The sequence below is a fragment of the Rhineura floridana genome, chromosome 5 (genome assembly GCF_030035675.1).
Source record: "Rhineura floridana isolate rRhiFlo1 chromosome 5, rRhiFlo1.hap2, whole genome shotgun sequence".
Classification (NCBI taxonomy): Eukaryota; Metazoa; Chordata; class Lepidosauria; order Squamata; family Rhineuridae; genus Rhineura; species Rhineura floridana.
In genome coordinates, this window is record NC_084484.1 from 79,696,211 (window position 1) to 79,712,413 (window position 16,203).

The window sequence follows — 16,203 nt, forward strand, 5'->3', positions numbered from 1 at the left end:
ATGGCAACTGTGGCCAAATAAGATCATATCATGATTTAAGGGGGAATCATTATCATCATAATATTTGTGTTTCTTTCCAAAGGCAAAAGCAGTTTTGGCAAAAGTGGGTTACCCTGAATTTATAATGAATGATACATATATTTCTGAAGGCATCAAAACAGTAAGTCTTGTTTTGAATTGTTATTTATTGTTATTTGTTATGGTGCTTGCCGTAAGCAAAGCAGAAGCAGAACAAACACAATAATTAAAACGTCTCACAATATCAGTTATTCAAGAGCTTGGGTAAAAGCAAGAAAAGAGTTTTTAAAAACTTAGTCCACTTACAATAGCATTTTAACTAGAAGCCTACACCCAATATTTTGGCTGGTAGGTATTGCACACACTCACATTTGACATACCATGACACTCCCTTCTCCATATGCTGTTTTTCTTGCCTGTCTCTTTCCCGGCTCATACTTTGACAGTAAAATGAATGAATAGGTGTCCCTCATGTCATCATGGATGACCTTTTCCTTCACTGTCTACCGCCAAGAAGATGTAGACAGGCCACAACAACCTCTGATCTATATGCAGAAGTCTGGTTCACAAAAGAATTCCACACTAGAAATTCTATGAGCTGGGCTTCCTTCCAGTATAGCATCATAGGTAGGGTTGCCAGGTTCAATCCCTGAGACTGATCCTGTATCTTTAGGAGAAGAGAAAGTCAGCCAAGTGCAGGTGTTCTTGCAACTCTGTAATGGGAAAAACCACAAGGTGGAATTCCCCCTTCCCCCTCCACAACTTTTAAAGATACAGAAGACCTCTTGGAGGCCGGGCCTGGCAATTCCACCTTGTGGTTTTTCCCATTACAGAGTTGCAAGAACACTTGCACTTGGCTGACTTTCTCTTCTCCTAAAGATACAGGATCAGTCTCAGGCCAAGAACCTGGCAACCCTAATTACATAAATTATAACATAAGATTACATGTGTTGTCTGTTTATGCAATGCAGTGCATCCAGTAGGACAGTGTTTATTTCCTTTATGCAAAACTGCAGAGAATTTGGATTTAGGGAGCAGATTTAAAACATCTTGAGAATCTCAGCATGTTTACTACTTCTGAGTGCAAAAATAGGCATCAAGGAATTTGGGTAAGACAAATTAAAATTTTGCTTTCATTGGGTAAAGGTTTTGTGCCCTCTATAGGTTCTTGTCTCTTTCCATTGCCTCCAGAAACCAAATAAATTATGTGCAAGAAGCTAACACATGCAGATGTCTTACTTTGTGGCATTTATGCCATTTCGGACATCCAGCCATTCGAGAGTTCTGTGCATGTACATGTGTGCACAGAGTATCAACATACCTGATGATTATTTCCCATGATCTTTCTAGATAGCCAGGGAAATGAGCCAGTGACTTAAAATAAGTGTACTATATGTTTGGTTAAAAGAAAAATACCAGACTGCAATGATGTTTGATTGGGATTTGAGTCAAAATTGAAATTTTGTTCTCACAGGAGTCATTATTTCAGGATATATTGCTCAAGACATAAGTGATTCACACATTGACACATCTAGTTCCCACTGGAAGTAAAGGGATATTAACTTCCTGAGTACTGCATTTCTGCTCTTAAAATGTATGCCTTTAGCTATAACACGGTTTCGCTTGCTTTGCACATTTCTTGACTTCTGCTTAATCTCCGACATTATTTACATGAGTATTGTTAAGCATCACATCTCAGGAGAGTAAAGTGTTTTTAATTGAAATTGAAGATGATGAGTAAGTATCCCAAGCCTTGTTTAATCCATAAAGGGGAGTTTTAACCATGTCTATGTTTAGGTTTATTTTGCAATATATGCAGTATCTGTCTTTGATACAAAATAGTGATCATTGTTAATTGTATGACTGGAGCAAATTAATGGAAGTTGCAGGCCATTTGATGAGTTGTAATCTTATTGCAAAACTGCCATATTTCAGTGACGTTAGACCCAAATACACCACACATTTTCACTGAGGCCATATTTCTGTCTGTAATAGTTAAAAGCAGGCTGGGAAATGATAAGAAGTCACTGCTTTTACTGCTTTATGTTTGCATCCCATCAAATCACTGTAGTGTGAAAACTTCATAGTTACAGATATTTAAAGCCAGACAAGGCAACAGCGACAACAAATCTTATCTAGGTAGTAACTCTGCAGTTGGGAATGAGGAAGTAGACAGTTTAGGAGATCTAGTTTATTTTCAAGTTGTTCAGCTAACCAAAAATAGAAGCATTTGGAATAAGTTTGATAAAAAGCAATTCACAAATGTATTTATTAAATAGATCAGTAAGTCTAATATTTTAGGCCATTTTTTTCTAGTGTGTGTTTTTAGTTTCGTAGTATGTGGTAGTTCTGACACATGACACAGATGATGTGTAGCTATCATGGTGTGGGCAAAATAACTGGGGTGCATTGGGTAACTAGCTGCTTCTGGCAGGAGTCCCTCTGAATTGGGAGTAATCTACATTTGCATGAAGGAGAAGGTTGCCAGATTCTTCTAAGCTACACTGGAAGTGGATTGGACCGTGAAAGATGAACCCAAGTTGCATTTGCAGTTTTACAAATTTGTACGGTAGTACAGTATCCCAGAGAAGAGGTCATGTCTCCCTCTCCCCTGCTGTATTCATTACTGCTGCATTCATTATAACTGCCCAATTTCCTTGTTTTTAAAAGTTTGATAGAAATATCTGCTGGCTATAGGCATGTTCTTAAGGTGAAACTGACGAGGAGAGGGGAGGGCAGGGAGAAGAGGGAGAGAGAGGGGAAGAGCAGAGGGGTAGGAGGGGGAGGGCAGGAAGAGGGCATGTTCAATCATTTTCAAGCTTATTGAGTTTAGTGGGATTTACGTCCGTGCAATCATGATTAGAAAAGCTGAATGACTAATGGGGAGGAGCAAAAGGGGGAGGGGAGGAAGGGGAGGGGAAGGGAATGGAGGGGGAGGGAAGAGGAAGGGGAAGGAGGGTCAGGGTCAGGAGGGAGGGATAGAAGGAGGAGTAGGGGAAGGCAAATTTGATCATTTGCATGTTTATTGAGTTAAATGGAATTTACTCCTGTGCAATCATGCTTAGGATAGGTGAAACTGACTGGGGAGGAGGTGGGAATCGGGAGGGAGGGCAAAGGGGGAGTAGGAGGGGACAGCAAAGGGGCAGGGTGGAGAGGGGGAGGGTGGAGAGGGAAGGAGGGGAGGAGATTGAGTGGGTGGGCACTGGGCAGAGGGGAAGGCCTTTTCCTGTCCCAAAGGAAAACATTGTTAGGAGTGTTATTATTTTTCAGGATTTCCCCCACCTTTTAATTCTACAGCAGACACGTGTAGTCTCCACTCAAATGTAAACCAAAGCTGACTCTGATTAGCTAAGGCAAACAACTGTGAGTCTGTCATTTAGAACACTGAGAGTTGGTTCTTACTGAATATGCCTGTACTATCAGACTCCAATGTTAATTGTCTTAAATTAATTAAAAATCAACCATGCTTTTTTTTACCTTTAAACTGAAGAAGATGAAGGTCAGAGTAGGGGGAAGGTCAGTGATATGATTACAGGTATTCTGTGAACATTGGCTGGTTTTTAATTAATTTCAACAAAGTATGAGACCACTGACAAAAAAAGTCCAACAGGAGTCTGGATTTTTTTACTGCTATTTCAGACTTTAAACTCTGGATTCTCTCTGAGTGCGTTATGTATCGCCATGAAAACTTAGACAGTTGTTAAGCAAGCATTTTTGAGTTCAGAACTATACGTTTTGTAAGGTTTTGGTTTGAAATGAGCTTATGGGAAGCAGCAGAATAGCATGGGGATATTTTCAAGTTAACATCGTGGATGCAAAAAAATTCATGCTTGCTATAATATACAGCCACTCTTGTGGCTGTATAATGACTTAACAATCCTTATGAGCAGAGTCTTCTCTGAGCCACCTACACACTGTCAGCAGTCATATTTTGTTACTGTCTCCTTGTCACAAACCCACCCTTCACCAGGGATTATCCCTCCTGACACCCAAACTTGTTCAGGAAATCCCCACCCAGCGGGATGCTTGCCTCAGCCTTCGTCAGATATGTTCACTGCACAAGTTTCAGCCCTTTCACCTTTTGTCCCACCCAAATAGCACAATATTGTGCCCTGATAGCACAATAGGATGTAGGTACAGGAATTGAATAGGAACCTGATATGGTAGCAGAGGTGACCAGTCAGACACGCAGGGATTTAAATGAACAGAATAACTACTAAAATACAAGATGTTAAACAGTATATTCATGTATAGTCCCTATCTTCCCTACCTGTCCTATCCCCCTCTAATATGTAATTCACCCTTTCCCACCCAGCTCACTGCCACAACACAACCTCCACCCTTCCACTCCAAATCCCAACAAAAAACAAACCCTAACTGTCAAAACCAACGGTCTTTTATTCAAACTTCCCTTAGAACTCTCACCGACACACCTCCTCCTACCTGGCTCATCACTCATACTTCAGGCATTCCATTAACTCCTTCACACCTGTAACACATTTAATAACAGTTCCCAACAAGTGGTTTCGTTACGCTCCTCAGTGTCATAAAATATTTATTAGCCCTTGAAGAGTGTAATTTGAAAATAAATAAATAAAACCAGAGCTGCTTTGTGAGTATTAAAACTACAGGCGCAGATCAGCTTTATTTATTTATTGAGTTTGCTTGTAAACCTCTCATGTTTAAATGCATGCTTTGACTTAGCTTACCTGTGTCAGAATTATTAACTTTTTGCTCATGCATGTCCTAGGCTTGAAACATCACATACCTCATGTTTCTATAATTCTGCATCAACATGCAGATGACGAAGAAAGGCTGAAATGCATGTAGAATTTTAGGGTGTAATCCTAAAGCCAGTAGGAGGCTGGCAGAGGGACCATTAGATGTGAAGTAAATGCTCCTCCACCACTGAGGAGGGAGGTCCACTGGTGAGACAGTACTCATGCCACTCTAGATCCCCCACTCCTATTACATCTGCAGGGACAGATGTTGCACTAGGGGTGTTCTGCTGGCAGTGAGAGGGAAATGGGGCATGTAGGAGGGCTGTGAGCATGTTGGGGGTGGCTGAGGATCCACATCATTCTAAGCCCCTTCATTACCCCCAACACCCTACCCCAAAGGAGCCCTGAACTACAGCAACCTTGCCCTCCTGTAGAATCGATTGTAACTGGAGAGGGGAAAGTTTGGGGAAAAGACCCATGACCCCCACTTGATTGGGCTGCAGTTAACTGGCAGGACTCTGGAAGGGGCAGAAGGTCCACCACAGAATCTCCCCCCACCCCACCCATAGGATTGCTCTTCCAGATATCTAGATGCTAGAAATATCTGTAGAATAATTATGTGAAAAGCTTTCCAGTTGCAGGATATTAGGCAAAAATGCTTTGCTGACTGTGGGATTTCTTGGGACATGCCAGCTTTTTGCGTTTCCTAGTGGCCTTCTCAATACTCACCAGTTTTCTGACATTTACATGTCAAGACATGTTTGTTTGTTTTTTATTGATAATTTTAATATTTCTTGTAAACTGCTTAGAGGTTCTGTTACAATCATGCGGTATATGCATTTTGTTAAATAAAATAAATATAAAGAAAATAGAAATAAATAGAAAAGAAAATTCTATTAAAATAAACCATTTCCCATTCTTCCAACAGTTGTCTGGATTTCATAGAAGTGGTACAGCTCTATGGGAACTACATGTTAACATTCCCCCCCCCTGCAAAAAAAAAATCTGTTGAGAAAAGCTCAAATGAATTCTTGCTCAAAACAAGAACATTTCAGTTCAGGATGATGGCTTTTTCTGTCTATGTGTGTGTTTTGCTTTGTAAGCATTAATGTGATTCTTTGTTCTTTCCCCTTGAATCTATTGGTTATACTTGCATAACCCTTGCAATCTTTTCCCAGATGAAGTTTTCAGAAACGGACTATTTCGGCAATGTACTTCAGACCCGCAAACAGGCAGCACAGTCTGATTTCTACTGGCTGAGAAAAGAAGTTCCAAAAACAGAGTGAGTAGGCAAGAAATATATTAGCAAAGACTTGATCTGATGCTTCATCACATAATTAATATACAGGGAGCATAGACACTTATGGCACCATCCAGCCAAAGTTACGTGCTTTTAAGTCCCAGTGATTTCAACGGGAGTTGTGTGTGCTTAAATGTCACACAATGAAATAAATGAGAATTAAAAGTGCTCAGTTTTGGGTGGTTTAGAGCTTAATGTTGTTTTTAAAAAGAGCTTATAATTGAATTGTAATTGAATAGGATTTCTGTTGGCAGCTGTGCCATTTTTGTGCATCAGATTTTTTTCATAAACATAAGCCTAGCTATTAAGAGGAAATGTCACTGTTCCTAACTTTAGTTACCTGCTGACCTTAGAAGATAATTGATGTCATTTAAGTAGTTTTTCAAGTTAAACTAAAGCCATACTTCAATAGAATCTGAGCCTTACCCATCTAAAGACTTGAGTTGGGGATACAGATTTGGGTTAGCCCTGGCTATCAAACATATCCTCCTAAAATACGCTTTCAGATGATCATCAGGCTTTGACCATAGTCTAATGGAATGTAGCTTTGCCTAAGAGGAGGTGGCAGCAGTGGCAAATAGGTCTTGTGGATGAGGCATATGAGTTGGATTGACACATTTCACAGATACTGCAAGGTGCTGTCTAGTCTCAAGACCGTTGCCATTCACTGCTTGCTGAAGATCTTCCTTCAGTGTATGATTCCTTGCCAGTTGCACTTGTGTTTCTTGTGATCCATGTTTAAGCAGTATGATAGGCCCCATGAAGTCACCTAACAGTTTCTGTCTGACATTGGAAAAGCCAAGTGGGATCTGCTACCAAATGTTTCCATGTGGAGTGCTCCTCTTCAGGGTTCAAGGCAGCAACCATGCTCTCTTCCAGAAAGCTTAATTTTATTCTCCTCCCCACCTTGTTCTGTTCCTGCCTCCATCAGGCAGGCAGCATACCATGGCCCCTGAGCATGCTCAGCCTTTATTGGGCTGTACTTCTTCCAAGCCTACTGATGCCACCTTCTTGTGAGTGGATGGTGCTGTTTTTGCTCCATATGTATAGGCACTCAGAGAATGAATTCGCTATTAGCATATACGATTCTAGATCTTATGTGTCAGCTCTTCACTGAGACAGCAGTGTCGGTGGGGGTGCAGGCAGGGCTGGAGATTCCTTGGTAATTGCCAGGCCGTAAGTCCTCAGCCGGCAGCTTGGCTATAAATCTGCCAGGCTAGCAAGGAGGAAGCAAGATAAGGGCAGAGGCCGTTCAAAGCTTACGTGCCAAGCCAGAAATCCAGAAGAGACGTCAGTGAAGGTCCGGGTCTAGTTTGCCGAGAGATCAGTCCAAGTCAAGGTTCAGGGGATAGGAAGACACACAGTGGTCACGCCTGATGTTGTAATCAGCAACAAGCTGAAGCCAAGGTTTGACTTTTAAGGAGCAGGTTTGTCAGCAGGTGTGAGCCCTCAGCGTTTTGGCCTTAAGTGGACAGGCCTGCCCCTCTTCTGCCTGACCTTCTGTTGTCTACATTCTGCAGGTGAGGGGGGAGTATCCTGTTCACTGGCTGCGTCTGGCTGAAGGGCTTCAGCTGTGTCTGGGGTGCTCTGCAGCTGAGGGGGAGAAGGAGCTGGGTTCTCAGGAGTTTCCTCCATTTCTCCTTCTGGGTCTGCTGCTTCTGGGTCTGCTGCTTCTGGGTCTGCTGCTTCTGGGTCTGCTGCTTCTGGGTCTGCTGCTTCTGGGTCTGCTGCTGTTACTCCTGAGTCATCCTCGTCTGATGAGTCCTCTGACGGGGCCATGACATTATGTTCCAATGCAATGAGATGGTTTTCTTGACTGACTGAAAAAGCAGCTGGTGCCTATGAAAATTCCCTCCCGAGTGCACCATACACAGAGTATGTGATAGACCTATGCCTGTGTGCACTACGGAACAGAGGGTTAGTGCCGATTTCTCTAATGGTGTTGATCCTGTGTGTGTGTGTTGAGTTCTAGTGTCTTTGTCCTTTAATAGTTAAGTCTGATAATGAGGAAAATGGGGTGGCGCTTAAAAGCAAGCACGAGACAAATTTTTATATGAACTGAAGCTCTTGCATCTGTGACACTATTTGTTGCACTGTTCAAATGTATTAGTAATGGCTGCAGCAGTGTAGCAATTGTTATGGAGGAATACATTGAAACTTTAAGAGAGAACCCTGAAGGGATCATTTTGAGACTCTTCTGTGCCATAGATCAGCAAAATGCATTATATTTAGCTCGCCATGAGTTTCCAGAGCAGTGAAAAAACATTTGCTCTTTTATGAAAAAGGAGATAAACACCCTTGATCCTTCATTCTTGTGGAAGTGGCTATTAGCTGCACTAATGTACCCTGAAGAGATTGTTGGTATGATGGAAAATATCACTGAAGGTGAAATTAATTGGCAGATAATCCCTGAAATATACAACTTTAGGGCTGTCCCCTGTGAATCATCTCCCATCTCTGGTATACATTTAAATGAAGAGGATTATTCCCTAACTCAGCATGAGGGAAAATGGAATTGAGCTTATCTCAAAAAATTTTCCTCCTTTAAGGACTGCTTAATGTCACCCCTTCCCCACTTGATCTTCATATTTATGCGGCTTAATTCTTTTTCTACTTGTGTGTTTTTTAAAATGGTAAACCAATAGAGAATGAGAAGGTACTTGATGTGCTGTGTATGTAACATGAGCACAGGCATCTTCCTTCTTTCAGCTACATCATTATTATCTCATGGCTGAATACTATAGCCAGCATGGATTTTTCACGTTTCTCCACATGAAATTGAAAATAACCCCTGCCATTCTACTGTTTCCCATAAGATCATTTCAAAACAAAATCTTACAAAACTTATAATCCTGAACTCAGAAATGCTTGCTTTACAACCCTCTACGTTTTCATGGCAATACACAAAACACTCAGAGAGTATCTAGAGTTCAAGGTGTAAAACAAGAGAAAAAAGGATCAAGACTCCTTTTGGACTTTTTTCTGTCAGTGGTCTCCTAATTTGTTGAAATTTATTAAAAATCAACCATGTTCACAGCGTATCTGAAATCCTATTACTGACCTTGTCCCATGCTCTGACCTTCATCTTCTGCAGTTTAAAAGTAAAAAAAACAAAACGCATGGCTGATTTTTAATTAATTTAACAATTTTAACATTGGAGTCTATGATAGCACAGGTATGCTAAGAACCAACTCTCAGTGTTCTAAAAGCCAGACTCACAGCTGTTTCGCTTGGCTAATCAGGGGAGGCACACCTACGCCAGATATTTCTTCCACTTTAAACAGCCATGGCTTCCTCCAAAGAATCCTGGGAAGTGTAATTTGTCAAGGGTGTTGAGAGTTGTTACGAGACTCCTGTTCCCCTGTCAGAGTTCCAGTGGCCAGTGAGGTTTAACAGTCAGCCCCTCTTCTAGTGATTGTAGCTCTGAGAGGGGAATAGGGCATCTTCTAACAACACTCAGCATTCATCACCAACTACACTTCCCAGGATTCTTTGAGGGAAGCCACAACTATTTAAAGTGGAATAAATGTCTGGTGTAGATATGGCCAGGGACAGCTTTGGTTTAAATTTGGGTGGGAGACTACATGTGTCTGCTATAAAATAAAAAGGTGGGAAAACCCCCCAAAATAATTATACTGTGTTTTATAGTGTTTTCCTTTTGGAAAGGAAAGGGGCTTTCCCTCTGCCCAGTGCCCACCCACCCAATCTCCTCCCTTCCCTCTCCCTCTCCCCTCCCCCTACCCTTCCTCCCTCCCCCTTCCCCTCCCTCCCCCTTCCCCTCCCTCCCCCTTCCCCTCCCCCTACCCTTCCCCTCCCCCTACCCTTCCCCTCCCCCTACCCTTCCCCTCCCCCTCCCCCTACCCTTCCCCTCCCCCTCCCCTTCCTCCCTCCCCTTCCCCTCCCCCCTCCCCCCTCCCCTTCCCCTCCCCCCTGCCTCTCCCCCAGGTCAGTTTCACTTATACTGAGCATGACTGCACAGGAGTAAATCCCATTGAAAAATGAGAATGCAAATGATCAAACCCTTCTCCTCCCTCCTATTCCCTTCCCTCCTCCTTCCTTCTCCTTCCTACCCCCTAATCCTATCCCCCTCCCCTCTCCTCCCTTTCTCCTCCCCTCCCCCTTTTCCCCCTATTCCCCTTGGTCAGTTTCACCTGTCCTAAGCATGATTGCTATTGAACTCAATCCCATTGAACTCAATACGCATGCAAATAATCAGATCTGATTTTCCTCTCCTTCCTCTTTCCCCTCCTTTCCCCTCTCCTCCCCTTATCCCCCTCCAATCCTCATCCCTCCTCCTTCCTTCTTCCTCTCCCTCTTCCTCCTCCCCTGCCCTTTCCAGCCCTCTCTCGCTTCCCTCCCCCTTCTTTTCCTCCCCTGTAGTCAGTTTCACCTATCCTAAGCATGATTGCACGGGAGTAAATCCCACTGAACTCAATAAGCCTGCAAATCATCAGACTCGCCTTTCTTCTCCATCTCCCTCTCTTCTCCCTTCCCCCTCTCCTCCTTCCTCCTCTCCACTGCCCCTCTCTTCTCCCCTCTGCCTCCCTTCTTCCTCTCCTTTCCCTCTTTCTTCTTCCTCCTCCCATGCCAAAACCAGCCCACCTTCTCCCTTCTCCCTCCCTGTGGTCAGTTTTACCTATCCTAAGCATGATTGCAGGGAAGTAAATCCCACTGAAGTGGATGACAATGCGAATGATCAACCCTGCCCTCTTCCTCCTCTCCCACTCCTGCCTGCTCCCATCCCCTCCTCCCCTCTGCCCATCCTCCTCCCCCATGGTCAGTGTCACCTATCCTAAGCATGTTTGCCGGGGAGTAAATCCTATTGAACTCAGTAAGCATGCAAATGATCAGTCCATTCTCAGCAAACTTGCACAGGATCCCATTTCTTACCTCCCAGATTAAAAAGCGGAGAAATTACAAAACTCTTCCAAGCTACACAGGAAGTGGATTGGACTGTGAAAGACCATCCCAAATTGTGTTTGCATTTTGACAGATTTGTAGGGCAGTACAATATCTCAGAGAGGAAGTCAGGTCTCCAGCTCCCCTGGTGCATTCACTATAGCTGCCCAATTTCCCTGCTTTTTAAAGTTTGATAGAAATATATGTTGGCTATAGGTACATTCTTAAACCACAAGGGGTTTTTGCCTATTAGTGATTCTTCTATAGGCTGTCTCTTGATCCCCTATGAAGGGCAGACAGTGCTTGGGTTTTAAGTGACCAATTAATGAAACAGAAACAAATGAGTCTAACTTGGGAGTCTCAAACCATTTTAGGTCTGGGTGCATTTTTGGATTTTGACTCTTGTTTTGGGTGGTGCCCTCTCTGGCTACTTCTCTCCTCGCTTCCTCATATCAGTGACCCCCCCCGAGACAGAAAGAGAAAGAGCACAAATACGATTTGCTTTTCCAGAAGAATTAATCTGACTCCTGAAAAGCACATGCAGTGAAAAGAGTAAATGCGATAGAGTGCCACTCTTCCAACTTTCAGCTCCATGTACTTTTCAGGAGAGAAAACGGTAGCCACCCTCACCTCCTCACCACAAAGGTGGAAGGCTTAGAGTTTTCATGGGCACCAGGAGAAGAGCTCGCAGGCTGGCGACCCCTGGTCTAAATATTCACGACTGCTGTACAGGTTCCACAATCTGGTGTTAACTGCTGAAGGGCATCAAGTATTGAAATCCCTGGACCCGGAAAATCTTAACAACTATAGGCCAGTAGCTAACGTGCCATTCCTGGGCAAGGTCCTGGAACGAGTGGTTCCCAACCAGCTCCAGACACTCTTGGATGACACCGATGATCTGGATCCATTTCAGTCGGGTTTTAGACCCAGTTTTGGCATGGAGACAGCCTTGGTCACCCTGTATGATGACCTTTGTTGGGAGACAGACAGGGGGAGTGTGACCCTGCTGATTCTCCTTGATCTCTCAGCGGCTTTTGATACCATCGACCATGGTATCCTTCTGGGACGACTCACTGATTTGGGAGTGGGCAGTACTGTGTGGCAATGGTTCCGCTCCTACCTGGTGGGTCGTCTCCAGAGGGTAGTGCTTGGGGAGCATTGCTCGGCACCCTGGGATCTCCAGTATGGAGTCCCGCAGGGGTCAGTTCTGTCCCCCATGTTTTTTATTATCTATATGAAGCCGGGGGGTCTGGTCATCAGGAGTGCGTTGCCATCAGTACGCTGATGACACGCAGCTCTACTTCTCCTTTTCATCTTCTTCAGGTGAGTCTGTCGACGTGCTGAACCAATGTCTAGCTGCGACAATGGACTGGATGAGAGCTAACAAACTGAGGCTTAATCCAGACAAGACTGAGATGCTGCCGGTGGGTGGTTCTCCTGACAGGATGGGGGATGTTCGACCTGTTTTGGATGGGGTTGCACTCCCCCTGAAGGAACAGGTTCGTAGCTTGGGAGTTCTTTTAGATCCATCCCTGTCACTCGAGGCTCAGATAGCCTCGGTGGCACGGGATGCTTTTTACCAACTTTGGCTGGTGGCCCAGCTACGCCCCTATCTAGACAGAGAGAACCTTGCTTCAGTAGTTCATGCGCTGATAACCTCGAAATTAGATTACTGCAATGCGCTCTACGTGGGGCTGCCTATGAAGACGGTTCGGAAATTGCAGCTTGTGCAGAATGCAGCGGCCAGACTGCTAACGGGGACCAGACGGTTCGACCATATAACACCGATTCTGGCCCACCTGCACTGGCTGCCTATCTGTTTCCGGGCCCGGTTCAAAGTGCTGGTCTTGACCTACAAAGCCCTATACGGCACAGGACCACAATACCTGTTGGAACGCCTCTCCCGTTATGAACCTGCCCGTACACTACGCTCATCATCAAAGACCCTCCTCCGAGTTCCTATTCATAGGGAAGCTCGGAGGGTGGCAACGCGGAAAAGGGCTTTTTCTGTGGTGGCCCCCGAACTGTGGAATGATCTCCCAGAGGAGATACGCCTGGCGCCATCGTTACTATCTTTCCGGCGCCAGGTTAAAACTCTTCTCTTCACCCAGGCTTTTCAACATGTTTAGTATGCGCTGATATTGTTTTAATTTTTTTTAACATTTTAAACTTTTAATGTATTTTTATATTGCTACACGTTTATTGTATTTTTGATGTTTCTTGTCTTGTGAACCGCCCAGAGAGCTTCAGCTATGGGGCAGTCTATAAGTTTAATGAAATAAATAAATAAACAGTGGGAGTTGGACTGGCCATAATTTTTAAAAATGATTATTAAGAATTTTTTTTACTTCTGGCTTTTGGTGAGATGTATGTATTGCCATTGTACACAGTGAATAGCTGCTTGCTGCTCTATTGCTGCCCCATGTTAGAACTATCATGAGGGGAGTGCTGTCTCCCTTCCCTTGCAAAAAGTTAGGAACATGTTCTCATTGTTTCCTTCCTTTTGTTCAAATGAATATCTTGATTGTTGATTGGTTGTCTTTCACAAATCATAACAGTGTAGGCTGCAGTCCTAACCCCACATACCTGGGAGTAAGCCCTGTTAAATTCTGTAAGACTTTTGAGTAGACACAGTTAGGATTGCACTATTATTGAGGTAGGTTCCTATTACGTGACTGCACTCTATCCAGCATGATGGGTCCTTGTGTGTGACTAAACATATTTTAGGAACTAATATAGGGATGAAAAAAAGTTATATATTGATAGTCACCTTGTTTGTTGAATGTGTTCTGCAGTCTTTAATTTTGGATTTGCTGCAAGCGAATTTCCCTTCATAAAATATTTTCAAGGCCGAGCCTGGAATCCTGCAGTAAAATTCTGAAAAGATATCCATTTAATTAGGACTGTACAAATAAGTCTCTTCATATAAGCTGCTTGCTCTGTATTAAGCTAGGAATTTAACATAATTTGTCAGCAGCAATCTATATTTAAAAATCTGTCCATGCAAAATTATTCTGGGATGTGTTCCAGCTCTAATTATAGGAAAGCAAGCATGAAAAGTCAGAATCTGGCTCCATTTGTTGAAATCAAGAATATGCCAAATGGCCTTCACTAAGGCTGTCATCCCATACCAATTTACCTGAAAGTAAGCTCCACTAAACTCAGTGGGACTTACTTCTGAGTAGAGTGTTATACTGTCCGTCACTTAAAAGATACTGGCTTCTAAGAGCTGCTTCTCACAAGATGCATGCCCTACACAAGAGATGGGGAATGTTTTTCAGCCTTAGGGCCACATTCCTTTATTGACAACTTTTGGGGCCCACATGCCAGTGGTGGAGCATTGGGTGCAACTCTTACTTTTGCATGGTAGGGTACATTCCAGCCACACAACAGCCAGATGTTTGTACATGTGTCATTAGCTCTCCATCCTTCATCCAGGCAAGCAAGAGGTATTATCACATCTCAAGGACACATTCTAGCCAGGCAAAAGCATTTGAGGAGGGCACGGAGCAGGGGCATTGAGGGGTGTGGCCTCCAGAGAAGGCATAGCCTGCAGAATGTCCTGAGGACTAGATAAGAGAACACTGAGAGTCATATTCAGCCTCCAAGTCTGAGGTCCCTCATCCCTGACCTACACCAGTGCGGACTTCTGTATACACTATACACATATTTCTAATCTGTCTACTTTGTTACATGCACACATGGGGAGATTTGATTGGTGGTGGGTGACTATAGCAAGTACATGCAGTGAAATAAACGTGTCAGTGCATTCTCTCATGGGAGTGATTATATATGTAGAAAATGTATCTGTGTGAAACAGACCAATGCTTTCCAAGGTTTTCAGTGAATTCAGGACCTATCGGAGCAGTTTTCATACTCATATGCCTCAGTTAGCCATTCTCTACTCTTATGGATTTGGGCAAAGTCTTGTAAGTGAACTGAGGTCTCCAAGTAAGGTACGATGCAGAAACATGGATCATGTTGATCCTGAAGAAAAACACCCTCTGGTAACTAAGCAAAGGTACCATAATCTTCATTGTTTATTGAAATGACGACTAGTGCTCTGGTTTGGAGGAAGCATAGAATATAAAAAATATTTAATAAATAAATAAATAAAATCTCCCTGCCATTAAAAAACAACTCCCTGTCTCTTTGTCCATTAGTATGAATGCACCCAGAACAATTAGGCTGCAATTCTCTACCAACTTATATGGAAGTAAGTCCCATTGAAATAACTAGGACTTACTTTTGAGTAGTCACACATAGGATTGACTGTTAGGAAGACTACAAGATAAGTAACAAAATAGGTATATTAGGAGGGAAATATATATTTTGTTAAGCTAATAAACTTTATTTAAAAAAGATGCCAACCAATAATTTTAATACTTTGTTTTGTGGTGTCCTGAATATCCTGAATGTTTACTGGTTGGCAGATTAAGCATTTCAAAGTTATTGAGGAAGGCTTGGGGGACAGCTTTAGTGCCTCTTGGTTAAATGTGATGGAACTGTGTGAGAACTTAGGAAGAGAGAACTAGCTTTGAGATAGTGGAATGAATAAAGAAATAATGTCAAAGGTTGAGACCATGGGAGAGATTTGAAATGTGGGATGACATTTTAAATTCCCAATAATAGTGTCCAGTGTCTCAAATGTCTCCGTGCAGGTCATTGCAAAAGTCATTCAGTTTGTCCTGGGTAAGGGCACCTCTTTATACACGCCTGTGCTACTGCATTTCAAATTAGTTTATTTGGCTGCTGCCATAAATGACTCTGAAATTGGAATGCAGTCAACCTTGCTAAATGTTTTCTCCTAACTCCTCGGCATAGATGTCAGTCATCCCCTGGCTTCTATTATCTTACAAAAAATATATATCCACCATCTTATGGTGTGTGTTTTTTTAAAAAAATCCTTTCTTGTGGGGGATGGAAGAGAAAGATAGAAATCCCTTATAAATTGCTTTTAAAGATATTTTTAAAGATGTTTTGTTTAATATGTTTTAAAGTCTTTTGTTTTTAAGATGTTTTAGAGTGTTTTTAGTGTTTTGATTTGCTGCCCTGGGCTCCTTCTGGGAGGAAGAGCAGGATATAAATTTAATAAATAAATAATTTAATAATTAATAAATTCTGCAGGGATGATTATAGTTTTCAGGAGACATTGATGGATATTTAAGATATTTATATGGTATTGTTCTTTGATGTTTTATTTCATTAAGTTTCAACTTTCTGGCTTATTTAAAAACATAGAGAAATGTGTCACTGGCAATGAAT

General features: G+C 42.8%; 1 protein-coding gene across 5 annotated transcripts in view; it reads left to right on the top strand.

The window, feature by feature from the left end:
- Positions 1 to 16,203, top strand: part of PHEX (phosphate regulating endopeptidase X-linked) — a 161,750-nt gene that overhangs the window by 107,717 nt on the left and 37,830 nt on the right. For all 5 annotated transcript variants that reach the window (XM_061627298.1, XM_061627297.1, XM_061627299.1 and 2 more), the window contains 2 exons: positions 83 to 160; positions 5,918 to 6,021. In XM_061627298.1, the coding sequence (XP_061483282.1) occupies positions 83 to 160; positions 5,918 to 6,021 (182 nt within the window). The remainder of the gene's footprint in view (positions 1 to 82; positions 161 to 5,917; positions 6,022 to 16,203) is intronic.